General features: G+C 40.6%; 1 protein-coding gene across 5 annotated transcripts in view; it reads right to left on the bottom strand.

Annotated features, from left to right (window-relative positions):
- TET3 (tet methylcytosine dioxygenase 3) overlaps window positions 1-23,330 on the bottom strand; it is a 206,418-nt gene that overhangs the window by 15,566 nt on the left and 167,522 nt on the right. For all 5 annotated transcript variants that reach the window (XM_053717757.1, XM_053717755.1, XM_053717758.1 and 2 more), the window contains 5 exons: window positions 15,283-15,491; window positions 14,571-14,721; window positions 13,839-13,928; window positions 13,571-13,708; window positions 11,135-11,462 (listed from right to left, as the gene is read on the bottom strand). In XM_053717757.1, coding sequence (XP_053573732.1) covers window positions 11,135-11,462; window positions 13,571-13,708; window positions 13,839-13,928; window positions 14,571-14,721; window positions 15,283-15,491 — 916 coding nt within the window. The remainder of the gene's footprint in view (window positions 1-11,134; window positions 11,463-13,570; window positions 13,709-13,838; window positions 13,929-14,570; window positions 14,722-15,282; window positions 15,492-23,330) is intronic.

Below are 23,330 nucleotides of genomic sequence, written 5' to 3'. Positions count from 1 at the left end.
AACCCCCGCAAGGAATTGATGAATGAACAAGCATCCTGATACTCCTTTTAGGCGACAGCAAAAGAGACTGCATAACAGATTCCCAAGTATAAAGAATCCCAAATAGGATACTGTAAGAATAAAATGGTCCCTAAGAACTGGGACTCCTCAACCAGATGACAGGAAGGGGGAACGCAAAAATACAGCAATCTTCAGAAAGGAAGCACTGCCTAAGGAGATAGGAACCAAAATAGGGCAATTCAATCCACAATGGAGTACCAATAGAAGGGAAAATGAATCACCCTCTACACCAGGTACTGAAGATCTCCATGAAGTCATCTGATCCCTGAAAGGGAGAACCCTAGCTCCTGTCCAAAGGACCTCCGGAACTACAAATATACTGCCATAGCAGGATTAGTTATCCCAGCTAACTATGCTAGCTACGCAGGGACAAGACACATAGGAGTGACCAAACATCGGACGTCCCACCAGGACGAAATAAACTAGGACCAGCCTGACATCTAGGAGAGAAGGGCCTCCTATAGCTTGTAGAAAACAAGAAAATAACATCTAAACAAGAATTAAACAAACCTAGTACCCAAACAGGGCTAGCCTGTTGTCGAGGATACAACGTGTCCAATATAAACCTCAAAAGAACAGAGAGAACTAGTACCCAATCAGGACCAGCCTGCTGATGTCCAGGGTACGACAGGACTGTTCAAGAGTTAGCAGAGCTAAACTAAATAAACGGACAAATGATAGACAAATAAGATCTGAGGTTTAAATATTGTCTCATAAAAAAATCTTTTTCTTTTCCTTTTTAGCTTTTGCTGGAAGTAACATCAATCGCGACCATAAAATTGCTAGTATCAAATCCCAGAGAAGGAAAAAAACTTTCCAAAGGAAAAGTCTACAACAGTCTCGAGCCCTAACCGGATCAAAAAGAAAGTAGGCAGCACCCATAGGTGAACACCAAAAAAGGAATGGAAACACGAACAGGACCAGCCTGTCAGAGACCGGATTCCTCAAGAGCTCAGCTGGGATTAGAAACACCAGACGATTAGGATCCCCATCCCTCCACTCATCTAGCACTGTTTGCCATCTGTTTCAGAAGACTGAGGATTTGCTGACGAGTCAGAACCGGAATCCTCCAATGCCGCCAACACATGCCTCAGTAGTACGCAAAGGCGTGCCAGTATAAATCTAAAGGCAAAACTCACCTCTGGCCGGGCATCCAAAGGCCCCGACCCTGAAGGTTGCACCCCTGAAGCCCCAGAGGAAAGATCCAAAATAATCAACCTCTCACCTGACACACCCAGGTTAAGAGGACATGGATGAACTCTTCGCTTGCAATCAGGAAGATGTAAGTGCGCCAACGCCAAAGATATGGCCATGCGAAACCGTGCAGTAACCTCTGGTGGAAATAAACCTCCTTCTGGAGAAGGGGTAACGGTATTTGGGACAACTGCCTGTGCAGAATATTCTAGGGGATGCACCTCAAGGGACACAGAATCCTCAGAGGCCGACGGCTCAGCGGTTTTGAACCTCTCCCCATTGGGAGAAGAGAGCACTCTATTACGGCATATGGAACATAAATGATTGGGCTGGAATACCCGGCCTCCCCGCAATCTACGCAGGTAATAGAATCTGAATCAGAGAAATCCTTCTCCGATAAATCAGAATCCTCCATAACTTGATTGATTAAATTATGGACAAAAAATAACTGGCACCTTCCACCCCCAATGGCTAGGGCACTCCCCACCTCCTATGACCCAGACAAGTAGAGAAAACAGATCCTCTCCACCAACACCCGGTGAGAAATACGGAAATGGAGAACGAAAACGTGACTATGCTCTGTCACGAGGTGCAACAAGCAGGCCAAAGGAAAAGCGTGCCAATCCTTACAAGAACTGCGCATCTCCAAAAAACGTTTACGTTCCCTAATAGCCATGAGCAGACAGAATCACATAACAAACATGATTAAAGTCCCCCACTGTTCAATATCCCCTGTCAGGAGATATTAACCCTCGATTCCATAAAGATAAAGGAGTCGCACTGAGACCCTGTCTTCTATCATTACATATATTCCCACAATGAAAATGAACCGATCTTACCGGAATCTATGCCGTGGAACAGTAACATGGTCCTTCAAGTTTGACAGAGAGTAGCGTTGCTTCTGACATGGACTTGAGTGAAGAAAGCAGACAGTGAAACTCGTAAACGCTGATTGCTTATGGAACTGTTAACGAGAGTCAGGATGGTTTTGCAGAAAGACTCTCCCTGCATCTCCGGACTCTAACATTCATTCATGCTCTCACTGAGAGGCTGATAGGACTACTAAAAACTCCAGTCCCATCTCGAAGAGTACTACCCTCCATAAAAGACTACTCCGTAATCTTCTGACACTTCTCTGCCAACCTCCTGTGACGAAAGGCAAAGAATGACTGGAGGATGAGAGAAGTGGGGGAGGTATTTAAGCCTTTGGCGCATCCTGGTGGCCATTTTCTGTATTTCCCAAAAGTATTGAATGCAGCTGTGAACTTTCCCCATTTTAAGAAGAATCAAGGGGGGTATCCAGGGGGGCTGGCAGGGTAAGGGTATATGACAGAGAAATTGCAATGATTTAACTGTGTAAATTCAAGGTAAGAAATAAATAAAATAAAAAAATACTTGTATACCCCAAGGCAGAACATGCTGCAATCTGTGATGTCATTGCATTAAAATGCAGCATGTCTGCAGAAAGAACAGAAGCACTGCTAGTTAAATGGATATGAAACCCCAAAAATGTATTTTGTGATTCAGACAGAGTGTACCATTTAAAAAAAAGTTTCCAAGTTTACCTCTATTATTAAATTTGCTTAGTTACCATGATATTCTGTGTTGAAGAGATACCTAGGTAGGTATCTGAAGCACTGCATGGCAGGAAATAGTGCTACCTTCAAGTGCTATTGCAAATAGATAACATTCTTGCAAAACTGCTGCCATATAGTGCTCCAGAAATGGGCTGGCTTTTAAGCATTTGTCCCTACTTTTCAACAAAAGATACCAAGATAATGAAGAAAAACTAATAATAGAAGTTAGAAAGTTATTTAAAATTTCATGCTCTATCTGAATCATAAAAGAAAATGTTTGGGTTTCCTATCCCTTCTAAAATCAAATTGATGATTCTGCCGGCACTTTTCATTTCTTCCTGTAGATGTCACTATCCCGTTGTAGCTCAAGGTAAAATATGTCCTGCCCTCCTCTCTCCACTTCCTCCCATTTCCTGAACAACAATGTGGTGCAGGGTGACAGCCAAAGGGAAAAATTAAGTGCAGGAGCAGAGAAGGTTAAATACACTGTATGATTCAGCAATCATGATGGCAGCTGGTAAACTGTTGCTTTCTCTCTTGCCCCCTCTCAGCCACTGCATTTAAAGGGACAGTGTAGTCAAAAATGAAAACACAATATTTTAATAATTAATAATGTATATATAAAAAGTGCAATTGACACGTATTACAAATTTTGCAGCTAAAGGAGTTAAAAATAATTATAAAATTCCCTGTCCTGGCAGTGCTGATATCAGCTTGTGTACGTAGGTAATTTACACTCCCCGCACAGCTTGTTCTTTGGCTACAGCCCCTAGTCAGTGACTGGTAACATAGGGAAGTTTAAACCAGTGAAAAGTTTGTGCCGGTCCCCTGCCCTCTTAGCTCAGCAGACAATAGTTCAACTTGCTGCATAAGTTATCAAATAAATCAGGTGCTACAGACATCATCAGCTGCAATTTACATTCACTGCTCCCTAAAGGTTCTAGTGACAAAGGGCAGCCTTTGTCACTAGAACCTTTAGGGAAGCATAGCTTGTGTAGCTAAACAGTGGATGGGAAGCAGCAAAACTCCTGCACCCTGAGGAAAAAGCCTGTGTCCTAGCAGCCAGCAGTGCATTATTGTGCAGCCAGCAGCATGTAGCTGCGTGCTTGAGACTCTCCAGACCTAGATAAAAGCTTCAGACAGGAAGAGGCCAAACTAATATGTAGACTTAAAGGGACAGTCTAGTCAAAATTATACTGTCACGATTCAGATAGGGCATGCTATTTAAAACAACATTCCAATTTACTTTTATCATCAAATTTGATTTGTTCTCTTGGTATTTTTTGCTGAAAGCTAAACCTAGGTAGGCTCATAAGCTAATTTCTAAGCCCATGGAGGCCGCCTCTTATCTCAGTGCATTTTGACAATTTTTACAACTAGACAGCGCTAGTTCATGTGTGGCATATAGATTACATTGTGCTCACTCCTGTGGAGTTATTTATGAGTCAGCACTGATTAACTAAAATGTAAGTCTGTCAAAAGAACTGAAATAAGGGGACAGTCTGCAGAGGCTTAGAAAAGGTAATCACAGAGTTAAATGTGTATTACTATAACTGTGTTGGTTATGAAAAACTGGGCAATGGGTAATATAGGGGTTATCTATCATTCTGGAGTAGACTGTCCCTTTAAAGTCAGTCCTGTGTTTCAGTGTTCTGTAAATGTGGGCTCTGTTCTTTGAGATTATTGGTGGCAAGGTGTGTGTGCTCGCCTCAGGTTTTGTGTTTGTCTGTACAAATAGTTTTCAGTACTTTGTAGCTCTGCTCCACATCAGGCTGTTACCTTCAAACAATTCTGTGTTCTGGCTGCACTGTGTACGTTGTCCTTAGTGTAGCCAGAACAAAGCATTGTTTGAAGAGAACAGTCAAAGGGCAGCCCTGCAAAGTGGCAGCACATTGATTGATGACTGTCTCTCAAAGATTTTTTTGCAACCCCGCCCCTAGCCTTTCCCAGTCTGCAAAGCTGTGACTCCTGAATGTAAGATGCTCTTGTGAGCAAAGCACCTTTTGTATTACTACATTTTTACCCTTTTGAAGTATTTTGATTTATTATTCAAGACATTTTAAATAATTCCCCCCCCCCCCCTTTGCAGCTAATTTACAATGCAATGTTCAACTGTTGCAATATATTATAAAACTTTAAAAGCTGCTGTATTCTCTAGTTAAAGGGACAGTCTACAACAAATTGTTATTGTTTAAAAGAGAGAGAACGCCTTTAATACCAACTCCCCAGCTTTGCACAACCAACATTGTTATATTAATATACTTTATATAATTTAAACCTCTAAATTTCTGCCTTTTTCTAAGCCACTACAGACAATTTCTTATAGCATGCTTTTGTATTTGTTTTTCACAACAGGAGATTGCTAGTTCATGTGGGCCATATAAATAACATTGTGCTCTCTCCCATGGAGTTGTGCATGACACTTCACTATTTGGCTAAAATGCAAGTCAATAGATAATAGATCTGTGATAAGGGGTTTGTCAGAAGAGGCTTAGATACAAGGTGATCACAGAGGTAAAAAGTATATTAATCTAACTGTGTTGGTTATGCAATCTGGGGAATTGGTAATAAAGGGATTATCTATCTTTTTAAACTGCCCCTTTAAGTAACACATTGCAGTTGAGATGGTACTTTAGTGTAACTGCCTAATTTGAAATTGCATTTCATTTTTAAAATGAGCTGCAGAATTTCTGCCTCTGGGCTCATATGTTTTAAAAGGCAAAGATTTGATGTGCACAGTATGATACTTTTACCATCACTTTAAAGGGACAGTTTAATTGAAATTAAAATGCATATCAATGCATTTCTTTTGAGAGCAGATGCATTTTTGCTTTTATTGGCAAAAAACATAATTTATGCTTACCTGATAAATTTATTTCTCTTGTAGTGTATCCAGTCCACGGATCATCCATTACTTGTGGGATATTCTCCTTCCCAACAGGAAGTTGCAAGAGGATCACCCACAGCAGAGCTGCTATATAGCTCCTCCCCTCACTGCCATATCCACTCATTCGACCGAAACAAGACGAGAAAGGAGAAACTATAGGGTGCAGTGGTGACTGGAGTTTAATTAAAATTTAGACCTGCCTTAAAAGGACAGGGCGGGCCGTGGACTGGATACACTACAAGAGAAATAAATTTATCAGGTAAGCATAAATTATGTTTTCTCTTCTTAAGTGTATCCAGTCTACGGATCATCCATTACTTGTGGGATACCAATACCAAAGCTAAAGTACACGGATGATGGGAGGGACAAGGCAGGAACTTAAACGGAAGGAACCACTGCCTGTAGAACCTTTCTCCCAAAAACAGCCTCCGAAGAAGCAAATGTGTCAAATTTGTAAAATTTTGAAAAGGTGTGAAGCGAAGACCAAGTCGCAGCCTTGCAAATCTGTTCAACAGAGGCCTCATTTTTAAAGGCCCAGGTGGAAGCCACAGCTCTAGTAGAATGAGCTGTAATCCTTTCAGGGGGCTGCTGTCCAGCAGTCTCATAGGCTAAGCGTATTATGCTCCGAAGCCAAAAGGAGAGAGAGGTTGCCGAAGCTTTTTGACCTCTCCTCTGTCCAGAGTAAACGACAAACAGGGCAGATGTTTGACGAAAATCTTTAGTAGCCTGTAAGTAAAACTTAGGCACGGACTACGTCCAGATTATGCAAAAGACGTTCCTTCTTTGATGAAGGATTAGGACACAATGATGGAACAACAATCTCTTGATTGATATTCCTGTTAGAAACCACCTTAGGTAAAAGCCCAGGTTTGGTACGCAGAACTACCTTGTCTGAATGAAAAATCAGATAAGGAGAATCACAATGTAAGGCAGATAACTCAGACACTCTTCGAGCCGAGGAAATAGCACACAGCCAGACATGCATACACAGTCAATCACACAAACAGCTAGACATGCATACACAGTCAAACACACACATAGCTAGACATGCATGCACAGTCAATCACACGCACACACACACACAGAGCCAGACATGCATACAGTCAATCACACACACACATAGCCAGACATGCATACACAGTCAATAACACACACACAGCTAGACATGCATACACAGTCAATCACACACACACACACACAGCTAGACATGCATACACAGTCAATCACACACACACACACACACACACACACACACACACACACATAGCTAGACATGCATACACAGTCAATCACACACACTTAGCCAGACATGCATACACAGTCAGTAAACCAAAAGGCAAGGTCAGCACAACAGATGAGTGCACGAGAGACAGGGATATACTGCTAATTCCCTCCAAACATCAATATGTACAGTAAGTCTCCAGCACTATAAGGTAACATTCTTTATTGTAGACACATAAAAATCAGCAACGTTTCGGTGATTAACCCCTTAAACATGCTATCATGATAGCATGATTAAGGGGTTAATCCCCGAAACGTTGCTGATTTTTATGCGTCTACAATAAAGAATTTTACCTTATAGTTCTGGAGACTCACTGTACATATTGATGCATACACAGTCAATCACACACACTTAGCCAGACATGCATACACAGTCAATCACACACACACACACACACACACATAGCCAGACATGCATACACAGTCAATTACACACACACATAGCCAGACATGCATACACAGTCAATCACACACACATAGCCAGACATGCATACACAGCCAATCACACACACATAGTCAGGCATGCATACACAGTCAATCACACACACACAGCCAGGCATGCATACACAGTCAATCACACACACACAGCCAAGCATGCATACACAGTCAATCACACACACACAGCCAGGCATGCATACACAGTCAATCACACACACATAGCCAGACATGCATACACAGTCAATCACGTTCACACACACATAGCCAGGCATGCATACAGTCAATCACACACACATAGCCAGACATGCATACACAGTCAATCACGTGCACACACACATAGCCAGGCATGCATACACAGTCAATCACACACACACAGCCAGACATGCATACACAGTCAATCACACACACTTAGCCAGACATGCATACACAGTCAATCACACACACTTAGCCAGACATGCATACATACACAGTCAATCACACACACTTAGCCAGACATGCATACACAGTCAATCACACACACACACACACACACACAGCCAGACATGCATACACAGTCACACACACACTTAGCCAGACATGCATACACAGTCAATCACACACACACACAGCTAGACATGCATACACAGTCAATCACACACACACACACATAGCTAGACATGCATACACAGTCAATCACACACACTTAGCCAGACATGCATACACAGTCAGTAAACCAAAAGGTAAGGTCAGCACAACAGATGAGTGCACGAGAGACAGGGATATACTGCTAATTCCCTCCAAACATCAATATGTACAGTAAGTCTCCAGCACTATAAGGTAACATTCTTTATTGTAGACACATAAAAATCAGCAACGTTTCGTTGATTAACCCCTTAAACATGCTATCATGATAGCATGATTAAGGGGTTAATCCCCGAAACGTTGCTGATTTTTATGCGTCTACAATAAAGAATTTTACCTTATAGTTCTGGAGACTCACTGTACATATTGATGCATACACAGTCAATCACACACACTTAGCCAGACATGCATACACAGTCAATCACACACACACACACACACATAGCCAGACATGCATACACAGTCAATCACACACACACATAGTCAGACATGCATACACAGTCAATCACACACACATAGCCAGACATGCATACACAGCCAATCACACACACATAGTCAGGCATGCATACACAGTCAATCACACACACACAGCCAGGCATGCATACACAGTCAATCACACACACACAGCCAGGCATGCATACACAGTCAATCACACACACACAGCCAGACATGCATACACAGTCAATCACACACACTTAGCCAGACATGCATACACAGTCAATCACACACACTTAGCCAGACATGCATACATACACAGTCAATCACACACACTTAGCCAGACATGCATACACAGTCAATCACACACACACACAGCCAGACATGCATACACAGTACAGATTACTTGAGAAAAATTATGATGGTGCCGGGTACAAAGAATTAGTAAGGTTGTACATATACATGGAGCAATTCCTGCAAATAGATATGTCCCTGTGTGTGGAGGGTATCGTAGCGAAAAGGATATGTATCCTGAATAAATTTTGGACTTTTATTTATCTACATTGGCAACTCTTTGGACTTATTTTTTTCTATGCATACACAGTCAATCACACACACACACAGCCAGACATGCATACACAGTCAATCACGCACACTTAGCCAGACATGCATACATACACAGTCAATCACACACACTTAGCCAGACATGCATACACAGTCAATCACACACACACACAGCCAGACATGCGCACACACAGTCAATCACAAACACAGGGCCAGGCATGCATACACAGTCAATCACGCGTGTACACACAGACAGCCAGGCATGCATACAGTAAATCACACACACACACAGCCAGACATGCATACACAGTCACACACACAAACACACACACAGCCAGACATGCGCACACACAGTCAATCGCACACACAGGGCCAGGCATGCATACACAGTCAATCACGCGTGTACACACAGACAGCCAGGCATGCATACAGTCAATCACACACACACACAGCTAGACATGCATACACAGTCAATCACACACACACACATAGCCAGACATGCATACATTGTCAATCTTGCGCGCACACACACACACAGCCAGGCATGCATACACAAAGTCAATAACACACACAAACAGCCAGACATGCATACACAGTCAATCACACACACTTAGCCAGACATGCATACACAGTCAATCACACACACACTTAGCCAGACATGCATACACAGTCAATCACACACACACATAGCCAGGCATGCATACACAGTCAATAACACACACAAACAGCCAGACATGCATGCACAGTCAATCACACACAGTCAGACATGTATACACAGTCAATCACACACACTTAGGCAGACGTGCATACACAGTCAATCACACACACACTTAGCCAGACATGCATACACAGTCAATCACACACACACACACACTTAGCCAGACATGAATACACAGCCACTTAGCCAGACATGCATACACAGTCAATCACACACACACATAGCCAGACATGCATACACAGTCAATCACACACACATAGCCAGACATGCATACACAGCCAATCACACACACATAGTCAGGCATGCATACACAGTCAATCACACACACACACAGCCAGACATGCATACACAGTCTCACACACACACACACAGCCAGACATGCGCACACACAGTCAATCACAAACACAGGGCCAGGCATGCATACACAGTCAATCACGCGTGTACACACAGACAGCCAGGCATGCATACAGTAAATCACACACAGCCAGACATGCATACACAGTCACACACACAAACACACACACAGCCAGACATGCGCACACACAGTCAATCACACACACAGGGCCAGGCATGCATACACAGTCAATCACGCGTGTACACACAGACAGCCAGGCATGCATACAGTCAATCACACACACACACAGCCAGACATGCATACACAGTCAATCACACACACACACATAGCCAGACATGCATACATTGTCAATCTTGCGCGCACACACACACACAGCCAGGCATGCATACACAAAGTCAATAACACACACAAACAGCCAGACATGCATACACAGTCAATCACACACACTTAGCCAGACATGCATACACAGTCAATCACACACACACTTAGCCAGACATGCATACACAGTCAATCACACACACACATAGCCAGGCATGCATACACAGTCAATAACACACACAAACAGCCAGGCATGCATACACAGTCAATAACACACAGTCAGACATGTATACACAGTCAATCACACACACTTAGGCAGACGTGCATACACAGTCAATCACACACACACTTAGCCAGACATGCATACATAGTCAATCACACACACACACACTTAGCCAGACATGCATACACAGCCACTCAGCCAGACATGCATACACAGTCACTCAGCCAGACATGCATACACAGCCACTCAGCCAGACATGCATACACAGCCACTCAGCCAGACATGCATACACAGCCACTCACACAAACATGCTTGCATGTTTGTCCCTGTATTTTATTTCAAATGATTTATCACATGTACATAGATCTCCCTCGCTGACCTTTTTGTTTCCTCGTGCTGAATACTCGTGTAAAACGTATCCTTTAGTTTATTACCATGAGCGCACTATTGAGCTGAGTATTACCTGGGCTCTTCAGTGTTTCCGCTGGCTCCTGCTTGACCTTGTCTGGGGTGACCAGCTTTTCTTTCTGTAGCTTTTTCTTCTCTGCCGCAGCCTTTTTGGCTTCCATTTGTCTCTGCCTGCATGACTTGGCTGGCTCTGATAGCTTGCGGACCTCTCTGGGGAAAGATGTCAGTACTTGTATCCCTCCTAACTTCATTTTCTCAGCCTGGGCTTCCTCATTGCCAAACTCATCTGTGTTAGAGACTTTGTAGAGAGGCAGGACATGGAGCTGCTCGTCCTCTGGAATTTTGCCAACTTTTCTATTATCCTCCTTCGTTAAGGTGCAAACCTGTAAATTTGGGAGAAAACAAAAAATGCAGACAAGAGAAAAATAAGTTGTGGTGCCATTTATGATCTTTGTTGTATAAATGGTTTGAGTCATTGTGTGATAACAGATAAGTACAGGCATACCTTGTTTTATTGTGCTTCACAGATATTGCTCTTTTGAAGGTTTGTGACAACCCTGTGTTGAGCAAGTCTATCAGCACCATTTTTCCAACATATATGCACATATAAACACATAGATGCAAATATGTACATATCACCAGCAAAAAGATTATGATTTACTGAAGGCTCAGATGACAGCATTTTTAGCAATAAAGTATTTTTTTTTAATTAAGGTATGTACATTGTTTGCTATTGCACACTTAATAGACTACAGTATAGTGTAAAAATATACTTTATATGCACTGGGAAACAAACTCACTTTATTTCTATATTCACTTTACTGCAGTGGTCTTGAACCCGAATCCACAATATCTCTGCGGTATGCCTGTATGTTACTACCACCCGACAAATTTAGACTAGATATATTTAATAGGATACCATATATAATACTGTTACTTTTAAATAGTTCTTAAAAATTCACAATCTCATTTATCTTGTGTATTTTTTCCTTCTTTTAATAAAATGTCACATTGTTGTGATGGATTATTAAAAAAAAATCTGTGTTTCTCAATCTTAAAGTGATGGTAAATCCAAGTGTATAACAGACGCTAGGATTTACCATCAATAAAAACAAACATTAGCTTCAGTCATCATTTACTAAAAATACTGTGTTAATCTCACCATACCTGTGCCGAAAGTATATCGCTAACTCAGCGCCTCTAGCTGCCCACGGCACAGCACTCTTCTCCAATGAAGTGACTTTTTTCCCCTCTAAACCAATAGCCGTGCATGTCAACTGACAGTGTTCTGTATCTATGCATGGCTATTGGTTTAAAACTGGAAATGTCATCTCATCAGAGAAGAGTGCTGTGCCGTGAGCGGCCGGAGGTGCTGAGTTAGCAATATACTTACCGCACAGATAGGGTGAGATTAACACATTTTTATTAGTAAATGATCCCTAAAGCTAATGTTTGTTTTTAGTGATGGTAAATCCTAGCGTTTGTTATACGCTTGGATTTACCATCACTTTAATAGCTAACAACAATGTGTTACCCTTAATCTAAGCACTACTTTCTTACAAGAGGTAACCACCCTAACTCTTGAAACATGTGTGATTGAAACATCCGGGCACCAAAATATTTTGCCATTTAAAAAAGCATGAAGTTGTAGATTTAATAATGTTTACACGAAATACAAGGAAACTTGGATTCTATACATTGTACTGCTCTAATTTAGTCATTTAGCATTCTAAACAAAACATAAGCTCAATTAAGGAATGGATCTGATGCTAGACAAGTACAGTTTCATATGGGTAAATTAAAAATAGTATTTTTTTGTGTGTCCAATTACATTCTTGAGTTTTGCTGTACTGGTCACCTTGTCGCACAAGGAAAATGCTTTTCTTTGCACGTACTGTGCAGAGTGAAAAACAAACCAATCGGCAGAAGTAAATGGGCAAGCCTTTTTGTACTGTGGCCAATCACAGGTAGGGGCTCGCCTTCACCACTGATGGGCAGTTCCTAAACTAAACAGCAGGTGTCTCTAGTTTTATAATTTGTATATTGTTAGTATTCAGAATACATATGATTTATTTTACATGTTTATATTTGTAAATAGATGTAACATAAATCCCTAAATATTACCGTTTTTTAAATTGTATTTGACATACACTTTAAGGGTCAAAGAATACAATATCTGTTATTCTTAAATGTGTCATCCCTTCCCAACAGAAAACAAAGATATCAACATTAAAAGTAAATAAATAAAAAAGGCAAGTGTCCGGGTCAAAAGCCTATCTAGTATAGAGGCTCAAATAAGAATACGAATAATTATTTTGTGACAGCAGGGAACTTACTATTATTCATATGTACATAAAGAATCTCAAGCTCCTCTGACTGCTCCTTTTTTTATCTGGAGTGTTTAAAAAGTTTAGAGCAATACAAATATTCTTTAAAAACATAGAAAGCAGACACCTACTTTAGCAAAAAAGTGCACATAATAAGTCCTTACCACAGTGCAGCCATTATACAGATTGTGCTGATCCTTGTGTGCGTGGGCACAGAAATCCATGCACGCTGTTACCCCTGAGAAAGGACGTCCCTCCTTCTCACCTAGACGGCAATCTATTGCTATGTTCTCATTAGTAACCTACAGAGGAAGAGGTACAGCAGTTCCTAGTTAGACAAGCTTCACAGTGAAAAAGTGTGTGATGGCCAAAAAGGGATAAAGGAAGAGAGAGAAAAATGGTTGTAGTTCCAATACAAAGATAATAAGATACCTGATTTTCATATGCTTGTGGAGCAAGCCGCTTGTAAAGGGGCGCAACCTCGGTGGCTAAGTTCTGGAAACTACCCTTGAGAATGTCTTCCTGCAAAACATAACAATATGGTATCCTTAAAGACATGATATCACAAGGTCATGTTTTCTATGAGGGAACTAATTGTTTATATCAATTTGGCTGCTTTCTTCATACATAGTTATCTTTTGCATACTGTTGAATATTAATTTTCTTAAAGTCAAGCGATAAATCAGTGGATGCAGTCAGCTTATACATTAAACATTGTTAATATGAAATAATAGTCAATTACTGTAACTTGGGGTTCATTTTAAAATGAGGGCACACACTGGTATTATTTTTCACTCAAGGGTCAAAAAACCAAAACAAGATCAAGTAAACTAATTTGATGAAAATTTGTCTGATGTATTCATACATACACCAATAAGGAGAAGACAAGAACGAGCCAGTTGCAGAAACGTAGTGTGTTGTAAATGGGAATAGGAAGATGACTAGTGTAGAATGGAAACACATGGAGGATCATTGTGACCCTCAGGCCTTAAATTAGATGTTCTTGCTTTTTATCATATGGTGCTTAACAGACCTTTTTATGGACTTCGTAATCTGGTGTCACATTTCAAATAAAACACCATAAAACACAAAAAGACTCTGTTTTCTTGTTTGAAGCAGCACATTATTTTTGAAGCAGCACATATATTGTTTGGTATATTTTACCTCTTTAGGATTGTCCCCTGATAGTCGAAACTTCCTAGGGGTCTTACTACGAGCATACTTGCAACCGTTAAAGTACATGCTCCATGAGCACCCAAATGAGAATGAGGCACCACAGGTATTAGGATCCTTGCCCTGACATGCACAGGTTCGGCTGAAATAGAAATACCAAGAAACGCATCAGTAAGCTATTACAGTTGGATACCTTGATGTAACATTTTGCTACGAATATAAGAAAATGTTTACGGAACATCTATACAATAAATTTAACATGCTTATGTAGTTCACCAAATAATACAAACCTAGATTTAGTGGACAGTTAAAGATGTAGATAGATTAGTAATCAAACTGACTATTTCAGTAATTAATTTAAGTGGTTTATAAAAAATAAAAAAACTACTAAAATATAGCTATAGCCTGTGAAGTACACTAACATCATACTAAGGACCAAAAAAACATTTTCAGAAACTTCAATTTTTCCAAAATGTATATGCAGTATATTATTCCTCTTGTTCCTAAGCATCTACAGTAACTGCAACCTATAAACTCTAAACTAATCACTAGATTTAGACAAGAGATCAAGGATAATTTAAAGATACTGTAGTTTGGACATAGGTGGGTCAGACAAGATGACTTGAAGGTATTAAAACATGAAACTGAATGAAAAAAAAGGTAAATTGGAGCTATTGTTCATTCAAATTAGTTAGGAACTCACTCGTCATTCAGGCCACATCTCCGTGTGGTTGGGTTTCCATGCTTGGTAATAGTTTCAGTAATATCTTGATAGAGTGTGTCTCCCAAAGAACGTGGAATTCCCTCCCATGCCATGATTAAGATTATAATGACTGCATTCTCACAGTGGTGACCAGCTCGGTGCCTAACCAAGCACAAAAGTTTTTCTTCCTCACTCTGACGACGGATCACCTAAACAGCAGATATTACAACCTTTAAATAACATATGTTTAATTGTGATTAAAAGTTTGACTAATGTAAAATAAAGGACATTAATGTTGTACTTAGTACAATTCCACAATGGTCCGGGATCAATATTTACACATGGTAAAAGCATCCCAAATAATGTGTTCAAACATTATTTTCCATTTTGTATTTATCATTGTATTGCGGGAACACTAGATGAGATTGATTTGCACAGTCCAAAATATTCTGCAGGAAATATTTTCACCCACTTTTTTTTTTTCTTTTTTTTTTTAGGTGTTACTACACCAAAATGAGGAAGCCACAGGGAAATTATGACCAAGGTAAAATAATCTGTTGTAAAGAGGTTAATGAATAAAACACATACTTTTTTATTATTTAATGAAGAATTTCTCTAAGCATGAAATCAAAGAATATTCAGATATTGCATAAAAGGGTTGTGAAAGCTAGAGGGCCAGATTATGAGAGGAGTTCTAACAGTTACGCATGTGCGATAAGGGGCACGCATCTGTTTTTTCGCTCTAATTACAAGTTGAAAGTAAACGTGATCACTTAAGCACAACTGAAGTTAAAGCGTGACGGGTTAGTGCGTCCTCAGAGCTCTGGTTAACTGTTTCGGGAAACAAAAAAGTGACACAAAACACATGAAAAATACATTACAAAATACAGTTACACTCATAATAACACCATCTAATAAACATTATTAAAAATAAATTGTATGCTTACCTGATAAATTTGTTTCTTTCCGGATATAGTGAGTCCACGGCTAATCAATTACTGTTGGGAATATCACTCCTGGCCAGCAGGAGAAGGCAAAGAGCACCACAGTTAAACTGTTAAGTATCATTTTCTTTGCCACAACCCCCAGTCATTCGACCGAAGGAAAATGGAGAAAAAAGAAGTAACACAAGGTGTAGAGGTGTCTGAGATTTAGTAAAAAATAACTGTCTTGAAATAAAGGACAAACTTATCAGGTAAGCATCATTTTTTTCTTTCCTAAGATATGGTGAGTCCACAGCTTCACCAATTACTGTTGGGAACCAATACCCAAGCTAGAGGACACAGATGAATAAGGAGGGACAAGACAGGCAGAACTAAACAGAAGGCAGCACCGCTTGAATAACCTTACTCCAAAAAGACGCCTCGTCTGAGGCAAAATAATCAAATTTGTGAAATTTGGAAAGAGAACCAAGTTGCAGTCTTGCAAAACCGATCCACAGAAGCTTCATCTGTGAAAGCCAAAGAAGAAGAGACAGGTAATGAACAACTACTGATGGAAACATTTTCTGCATGTAAAAGTTTATCATGACAACTATTACAAACCACAGCTGGAGGTATAATCTCCACAAATTTACAACAAATTGGTAATGCTTGTCTAGAAAAGAGATTCTCAGGAACTGATAGTGATCTGGATAAATCGGAATATGAAGATATGCATCCTGTAAGTCTATTGTGGACATATAATGCCGGTGCTGAACAAAAGTCAGAATAGTCCTTATAGTCACCATTTTGAAAGTTGGTACTCTTACATATCGATTCAAAATCTTTAGATCCAGAACTGGTCTGAATGAATTTTCTTTCTTTGGGACAATGAATAGATTTGAATAAAACCCCAGACTCTTTTCCTGAAACGGAACTGGCATGATTATCCCTGATAACTCCAGGTCTGAAACGCACTTCAGGAAAGCCTGAGCCTATACTGGGTTCGCTGGAATGCATGAGAGAAAAAAATCTTCTCACAGGCGATCTTACTCTGAATCCTATTCTGTACTCCTGAGAGACAATACTCTGAATCCAATGATTTTGGACTGAATTGATCCAAACATCTTTGAAAATTTTTAATCTGCCCTCTACCAGCTGAGCTTGAATGAGGGCCGCACCCTCATGCAGACTTGGGAGCTGGCTTTGATCTCTTAAATGGCTTGGATTTATTCCAATTTGAGGAAGGCTTCCAATTGGAAACATATTCCTTTGGGGAAGGATTAGATTTCTGTTCCTTATGTCGAAAGTAACGAAAACGGTTAGAAGCTTTAGATTTACCCTTAGGTTTTTTATCCTGAGGCAAAAAGACTCCCTTCCCCCCAGTGACAGTTGAAATTATTGAATCCAACTGAGAACCAAATAATTTATTACCTTGGAAAAAAAAAAGAGATAGCAATCTAGACTTAGAAATCATATCAGCATTCCAAGATTTAAGCCATAAAGCTCTTCTAGCTAAAATAGCTAAAGACATATATCTAACATCAATTTTGATGATATCAAAAATGGAATCACAAATGAAATTATTAGCACGTTGAATGAATTTAACAATGCTAGACAAATCATGATCCGATACTTGTTGCGCTAAAGTTTCCAACCAAAAAGTTGAAGCAGCTGCAACATCAGCCAAAGAAATTGCAGGCCTAAGAAGATGACCTGAATATAAAACATAATTTATGCTTACCTGATACATTTATTTCTCTTGTAGTGTATTCAGTCCACGGGTCATCCATTACTTATGGGATATATTCCCTTCCCAACAGGAAGTTGCAAGAGGATCACCCAAGCAGAGCTGCTATATAGCTCCTCCCCTCACATGTCATATCCAGTCATTCGACCGAAACAAGACAAGAAAGGAGAAACCATAGGGTGCAGTGGTGAGTGGAGTTTTAATTAAAATTTAGATCTGCCTTAAAAAGACAGGGCGGGCCGTGGACTGAATAAACTACAAGAGAAATAAATTTATCAGGTAAGCATAAATTATGTTTTCTATTGTTAAGTGTATTCAGTCCACGGGTCATCCATTACTTATGGGATACCAATACCAAAGCCAAAGTACACGGATGATGGGAGGGACAAGGCAGGAACTTAAACGGAAGGAACCACTGCCTGTAGAACCTTTCTCCCAAAAACAGCCTCCGAAGAAGCAAAAGTGTCAAATTTGTAAAATTTTGAAAAAGTGTGAAGCAAAGACCAAGTTGCAGCCTTGCAAATCTGTTCAACAGAGGCCTCATTCTTAAAGGCCCAGGTGGAAGCCACAGCTCTAGTGGAATGAGCTGTAATTCTTTCAGGGGGCTGCTGTCCAGCAGTCTCATAGGCTAAACGTATTATGCTACGAAGCCAGAAGGAGAGAGAGGTTGCCGAAGCTTTTTGACCTCTCCTCTGACCAGAGTACACGACAAACAGGGAAGAAGTTTTACGAAAATCTTTAGTTGCCTGTAAATAGAACTTCAGGGCACGGACTACGTCCAGATTATGCAAAAGTCGTTCCTTCTTTGAAGAAGGATTAGGACATAATGATGGAACAACAATCTCCTGATTGATATTCCTGTTAGAAACTACCTTAGGTAAAAACCCAGGTTTAGTACGCAGAACTACCTTGTCTGAATGGAAAATCAGATAAGGAGAATCACAATGTAAGGCCGATAACTCAGAGACTCTTTGAGCTGAGGAAATAGCCATCAAAAACAGAACTTTCCAAGATAAAAGCTTAATATCAATGGAATGAAGGGGTTCAAACGGAACCCCTTGAAGAACTTTAAGAACCAAGTTTAAGCTCCACGGAGGAGCAACAGTCTTAAACACAGGCTTACTCCTAGCCAAAGCCTGACAAAAAGCCTGGACGTCTGGAACTTCTGCCAGACGTTTGTGTAAGAGAATAGACAGAGCAGAAATCTGTCCCTTTAACGAACTAGCAGATAAGCCCTTTTCTAAACCCTCTTGTAGAAAGGACAATATCCTAGGAATCCTAACCTTACTCCATGAGTAACCCTTGGATTCGCACCAATATAAATATTTACGCCATATCTTATGGTAAATTTTTCTGGTAACAGGCTTCCGTGCCTGTATTAAGGTATCAATAACTGACTCCGAGAAGCCATGCTTTGATAGGATCAAGCTTTCAATCTCCATGCAGTCAGCCTCAGAGAAATTAGATTTGGATGTTTGAAAGGACCTTGTATTAGAAGGTCCTGCCTCAGAGGTAGAGACCATGGTGGACAGGACGACATGTCCACTAGGTCTGCATACCAGGTCCTGCGTGGCCACGCAGGCGCTATCAGAATCACCGATGCTCTCTCCTGTTTGATCTTGGCAATCAGTCGAGGTAGCATCGGAAATGGTGGAAACACATAAGCCATGTTGAAGACCCAAGGGGCTGTCAGAGCATCTATCAGCACCGCTCCCGGGTCCCTGGACCTGGATCCGTAACAAGGAAGCTTGGCGTTCTGGCGAGACGCCATGAGATCCAGATCTGGTTTGCCCCAACGATGAATCAGTTGAGCGAAGACCTTCGGATGAAGTTCCCACTCCCCCGGATGAAAAGTCTGGCGACTTAGAAAATCCGCCTCCCAGTTCTCCACGCCTGGGATGTAGATCGCTGACAGGTGGCAAGAGTGAGACTCTGCCCAGCGAATTATCTTTGAGACTTCCAACATCGCTAGGGAACTCCTGGTTCCCCCTTGATGGTTGATGTAAGCCACAGTCGTGATGTTGTCCGACTGAAATCTGATGAACCTCAGTGTTGCTAACTGAGGCCAAGCTAGAAGAGCATTGAATATTGCTCTCAACTCCAGAATATTTATTGGGAGGAGTTTCTCCTCCTGAGTCCATAATCCCTGAGCCTTCAGGGAGTTCCAGACTGCGCCCCAACCTAGAAGGCTGGCATATGTTGTTACAATTGTCCAATCTGGCCTGCGAAAGGTCATCCCCTTGGACAGATGGACCCGAGAAAGCCACCAGAGAAGAGAATCTCTGGTCTCTTGATCCAGATTTAGTAGAGGGAACAAATCTGAGTAATCCCCATTCCCCTGACTTAGCATGCATAATTACAGGGGTCTGAGATGCACTATGTCCATTGCCGCTACCATTAAGCCGATTACTTCCATGCACTGAGCTACTGACGGGCGTGGAATGGAATGAAGGACACGGCAAGTGTTTAAGAGTTTTGATAACCTGACCTCCGTCAGGTAAATTTTCATTTCTACAGAATCTATCAGAGTCCCTAGGAAGGAGACTCTTGTGAGTGGTGATAGAGAACTCTTTTCCACGTTCACCTTCCACCCATGCGACCTCAGAAATGCCAGAACTATCTCTGTATGAGACTTGGCAATTTGAAAACTTGACGCTTGTATCAGAATGTCGTCTAGGTACGGCGCCACCGCTATGCCTCGCGGTCTTAGCACCGCTAGGAGTGAGCCCAGAACCTTTGTAAAAATTCTCGGGGCCGTAGCTAACCCGAAGGGAAGAGCTACAAACTGGTAATGCCTGTTTAGAAAGGCAAATCTTAGGTACCGATAATGATCTTTGTGAATCGGTATATGAAGGTAGGCATCCTTTAAGTCTACTGTGGTTATGAATTGACCCTCTTGGATCATGGGTAGGATGGTTCGAATAGTTTCCATTTTGAATGATGGAACTCTTAGGAATCTGTTTAAGATTTTTAGGTCCAAGATTGGTCTGAAGGTTCCCTCTTTCTTGGGAACCACAAACAGATTTGAGTAAAACCCTTGCCCCTGTTCCGTCCGCGGAACTGGGTGGAACATCAATACATTTAGTACACATATTTCTGTGGGGCTCCACATTGGCCTTCAAACATAGTGAACAAACAGACATGTTTAAACAGACTAGCAATGAGACTAGCAAGCTTGGAAAATCCTTTCAAATAAGTTTACAAGCAATATAAAAAACGCTACTGCGCCTTTAAGAAGCACAAAAAATCATCACAGTTGAAATAACAATGAACCAAATCAGTTATAGCAACCAAATTTTCACAGTAAATGTATTAAGTTAGCAAAGCATTGTACCCACTCACAAATGGATGATTAACCCCTTAATACCCAAAAACGGATAATCGATTTAACAATTAACGTTTATATCACAGTCAAACACACTGTCACAGGTCTGCTGTGACTGATTACCTCCCTCAAAATGAATTTTGAAGACCCCTGAGCTCTCTAGAGACGTCCTGGATCAAGGAGGAAGAAGCAGGAAGACTGTAACTGAATTTTTACTGAGCAAAAAAGAGCTAAAATAGGCCCCTCCCACTCATATTACAACAGTGGGAAACCTCAGTTAATCGTTTCTATGTAGAAATAAACGACAGCCATGTGGAAAATCATGCCCCAAAAGATTTATCACCAAAGTACCTCACAAAAAAACGAATAACATGCCAGTAAACGTTTTAAACACGCACTTTAAAAGTTAGGTAGTGTTATTAATAAGCCTGCTACCAGTCGCTTCTACTGCAGTTAAGGCTCATACATTACCTCAGTATGAACAGTATTTTCTTAGTCAATTCCATTCCTTAGAAAATTACTTATTGTACATACATTCATCAGCCTGATACCAGTCGCTACTGCATTTAAGGCTGTACTTACATTACATCGGTATCAGCAGTATTTTCTTAGTCAATTCCATTCCTTAGAAAAATAATTTACTGCACATACCTTGTTTGCAGGATTCCCCACACGCTATTCCCTTTCTGAAAGTTATCCCACTGCTCAGAATGTGCGAGAACAGCCAGTGGATCTTAGTTACTTTTGCTAAGATCATAGAAAATGCAGGCAGATTCTTCTTCCAAATACTGCCTGAGAACAAACAGCACGCTCCGGTGCCATTTAAAATAACAAACTTTTGATTGAAGAAATCAACTAAGTATAAAAAACACCACAGACCTCTCACAACGTCCTATCTAGTTGAGTTGCAAGAGAATGACTGGATATGACATGTGAGGGGAGGAGCTATATAGCAGCTCTGCTTGGGTGATCCTCTTGCAACTTCCTGTTGGGAAGGGAATATATCCCATAAGTAATGGATGACCCGTGGACTGAATACACTTAACAAGAGAAATAAGCCTTTCTTGGATAAGATTCAAGTTTCCTATCTAAAGGATCTTTAAAAGAAGTACTATTTTCCGTAGGAATAGTAGTACGTTTAGCAAGAGTAGAGATAGCCCCATCAACTTTGGGGATCTTTTCCCAAAACTCCAATCTAATAGTTGGCAAAGGATACAATTTTTTAAACCTTGAAGAAGTAATAAAAGAAGTACCAGGCCTATTCCATTCCTTAGAAATCATATCTGACATAGCATCAGGAACTGGAAAAACCTCTGGAATAACCACAGGAGGTTTATAAATAGAATTTAAACGTTTACTATTTTTAATATCAAGAGGACTAGTTTCCTCCATATCTAATGTAAACAACACTTCTTTTAATAAAGAATGAATATACTCCATTTTAAATAAATAAGAGCATTTGTCAGTGTCAATATCTGAAGCAGGATCTTCTGAATCCGATAGATCCTCATCAGAGAAAGATAAATCAGTATGTTGCCGGTGATTTGAAATTTCATCAACTTTATGAGAAGTTTTAAAAGACCTTTTACGTTTATTAGAAGGCGGAATGGCAGACAAAGCCACCTGAATAGAATCGGAAATAAATTCTTTTAAATTTACAGGTATATCTTGTGCATTAGATGTTGAGGGAACAGAAACAGGTAATGAACTACTACTGATGGAAACATTTTCTGCATGTAAAAGTTTATCATGACAACTATTACAAACCACAGATGGAGGTATAATCTCCACAAATTTACAACAAATGCACTTAGCACTTGGTTATCAGGCAGCAGGGATCCAGCAGTAAATTCTGAGACAGGATCAAATTGAGACATCTTGCAAATGTAAGAGAAAAAAACAACATATAAAGCAAAATTATCAATTTCCTTATATGGCAGTTTCAGGAATGGGAAAAAATGCAAACAGCATAGCCCTCTGACATAGAAAAAGGCCAGAGGCAAAAGGAATGGGGTTTTAAATAATTAAAATATTTGGCGGCAAGTATGACGTA

This window comes from Bombina bombina, chromosome 6, assembly GCF_027579735.1.
Source record: "Bombina bombina isolate aBomBom1 chromosome 6, aBomBom1.pri, whole genome shotgun sequence".
Taxonomy (NCBI): Eukaryota; Metazoa; Chordata; class Amphibia; order Anura; family Bombinatoridae; genus Bombina; species Bombina bombina.
The sequence above is the reverse complement of the archived record's forward strand: the minus strand, read 5'-3'. Positions and strand labels throughout refer to the sequence as shown.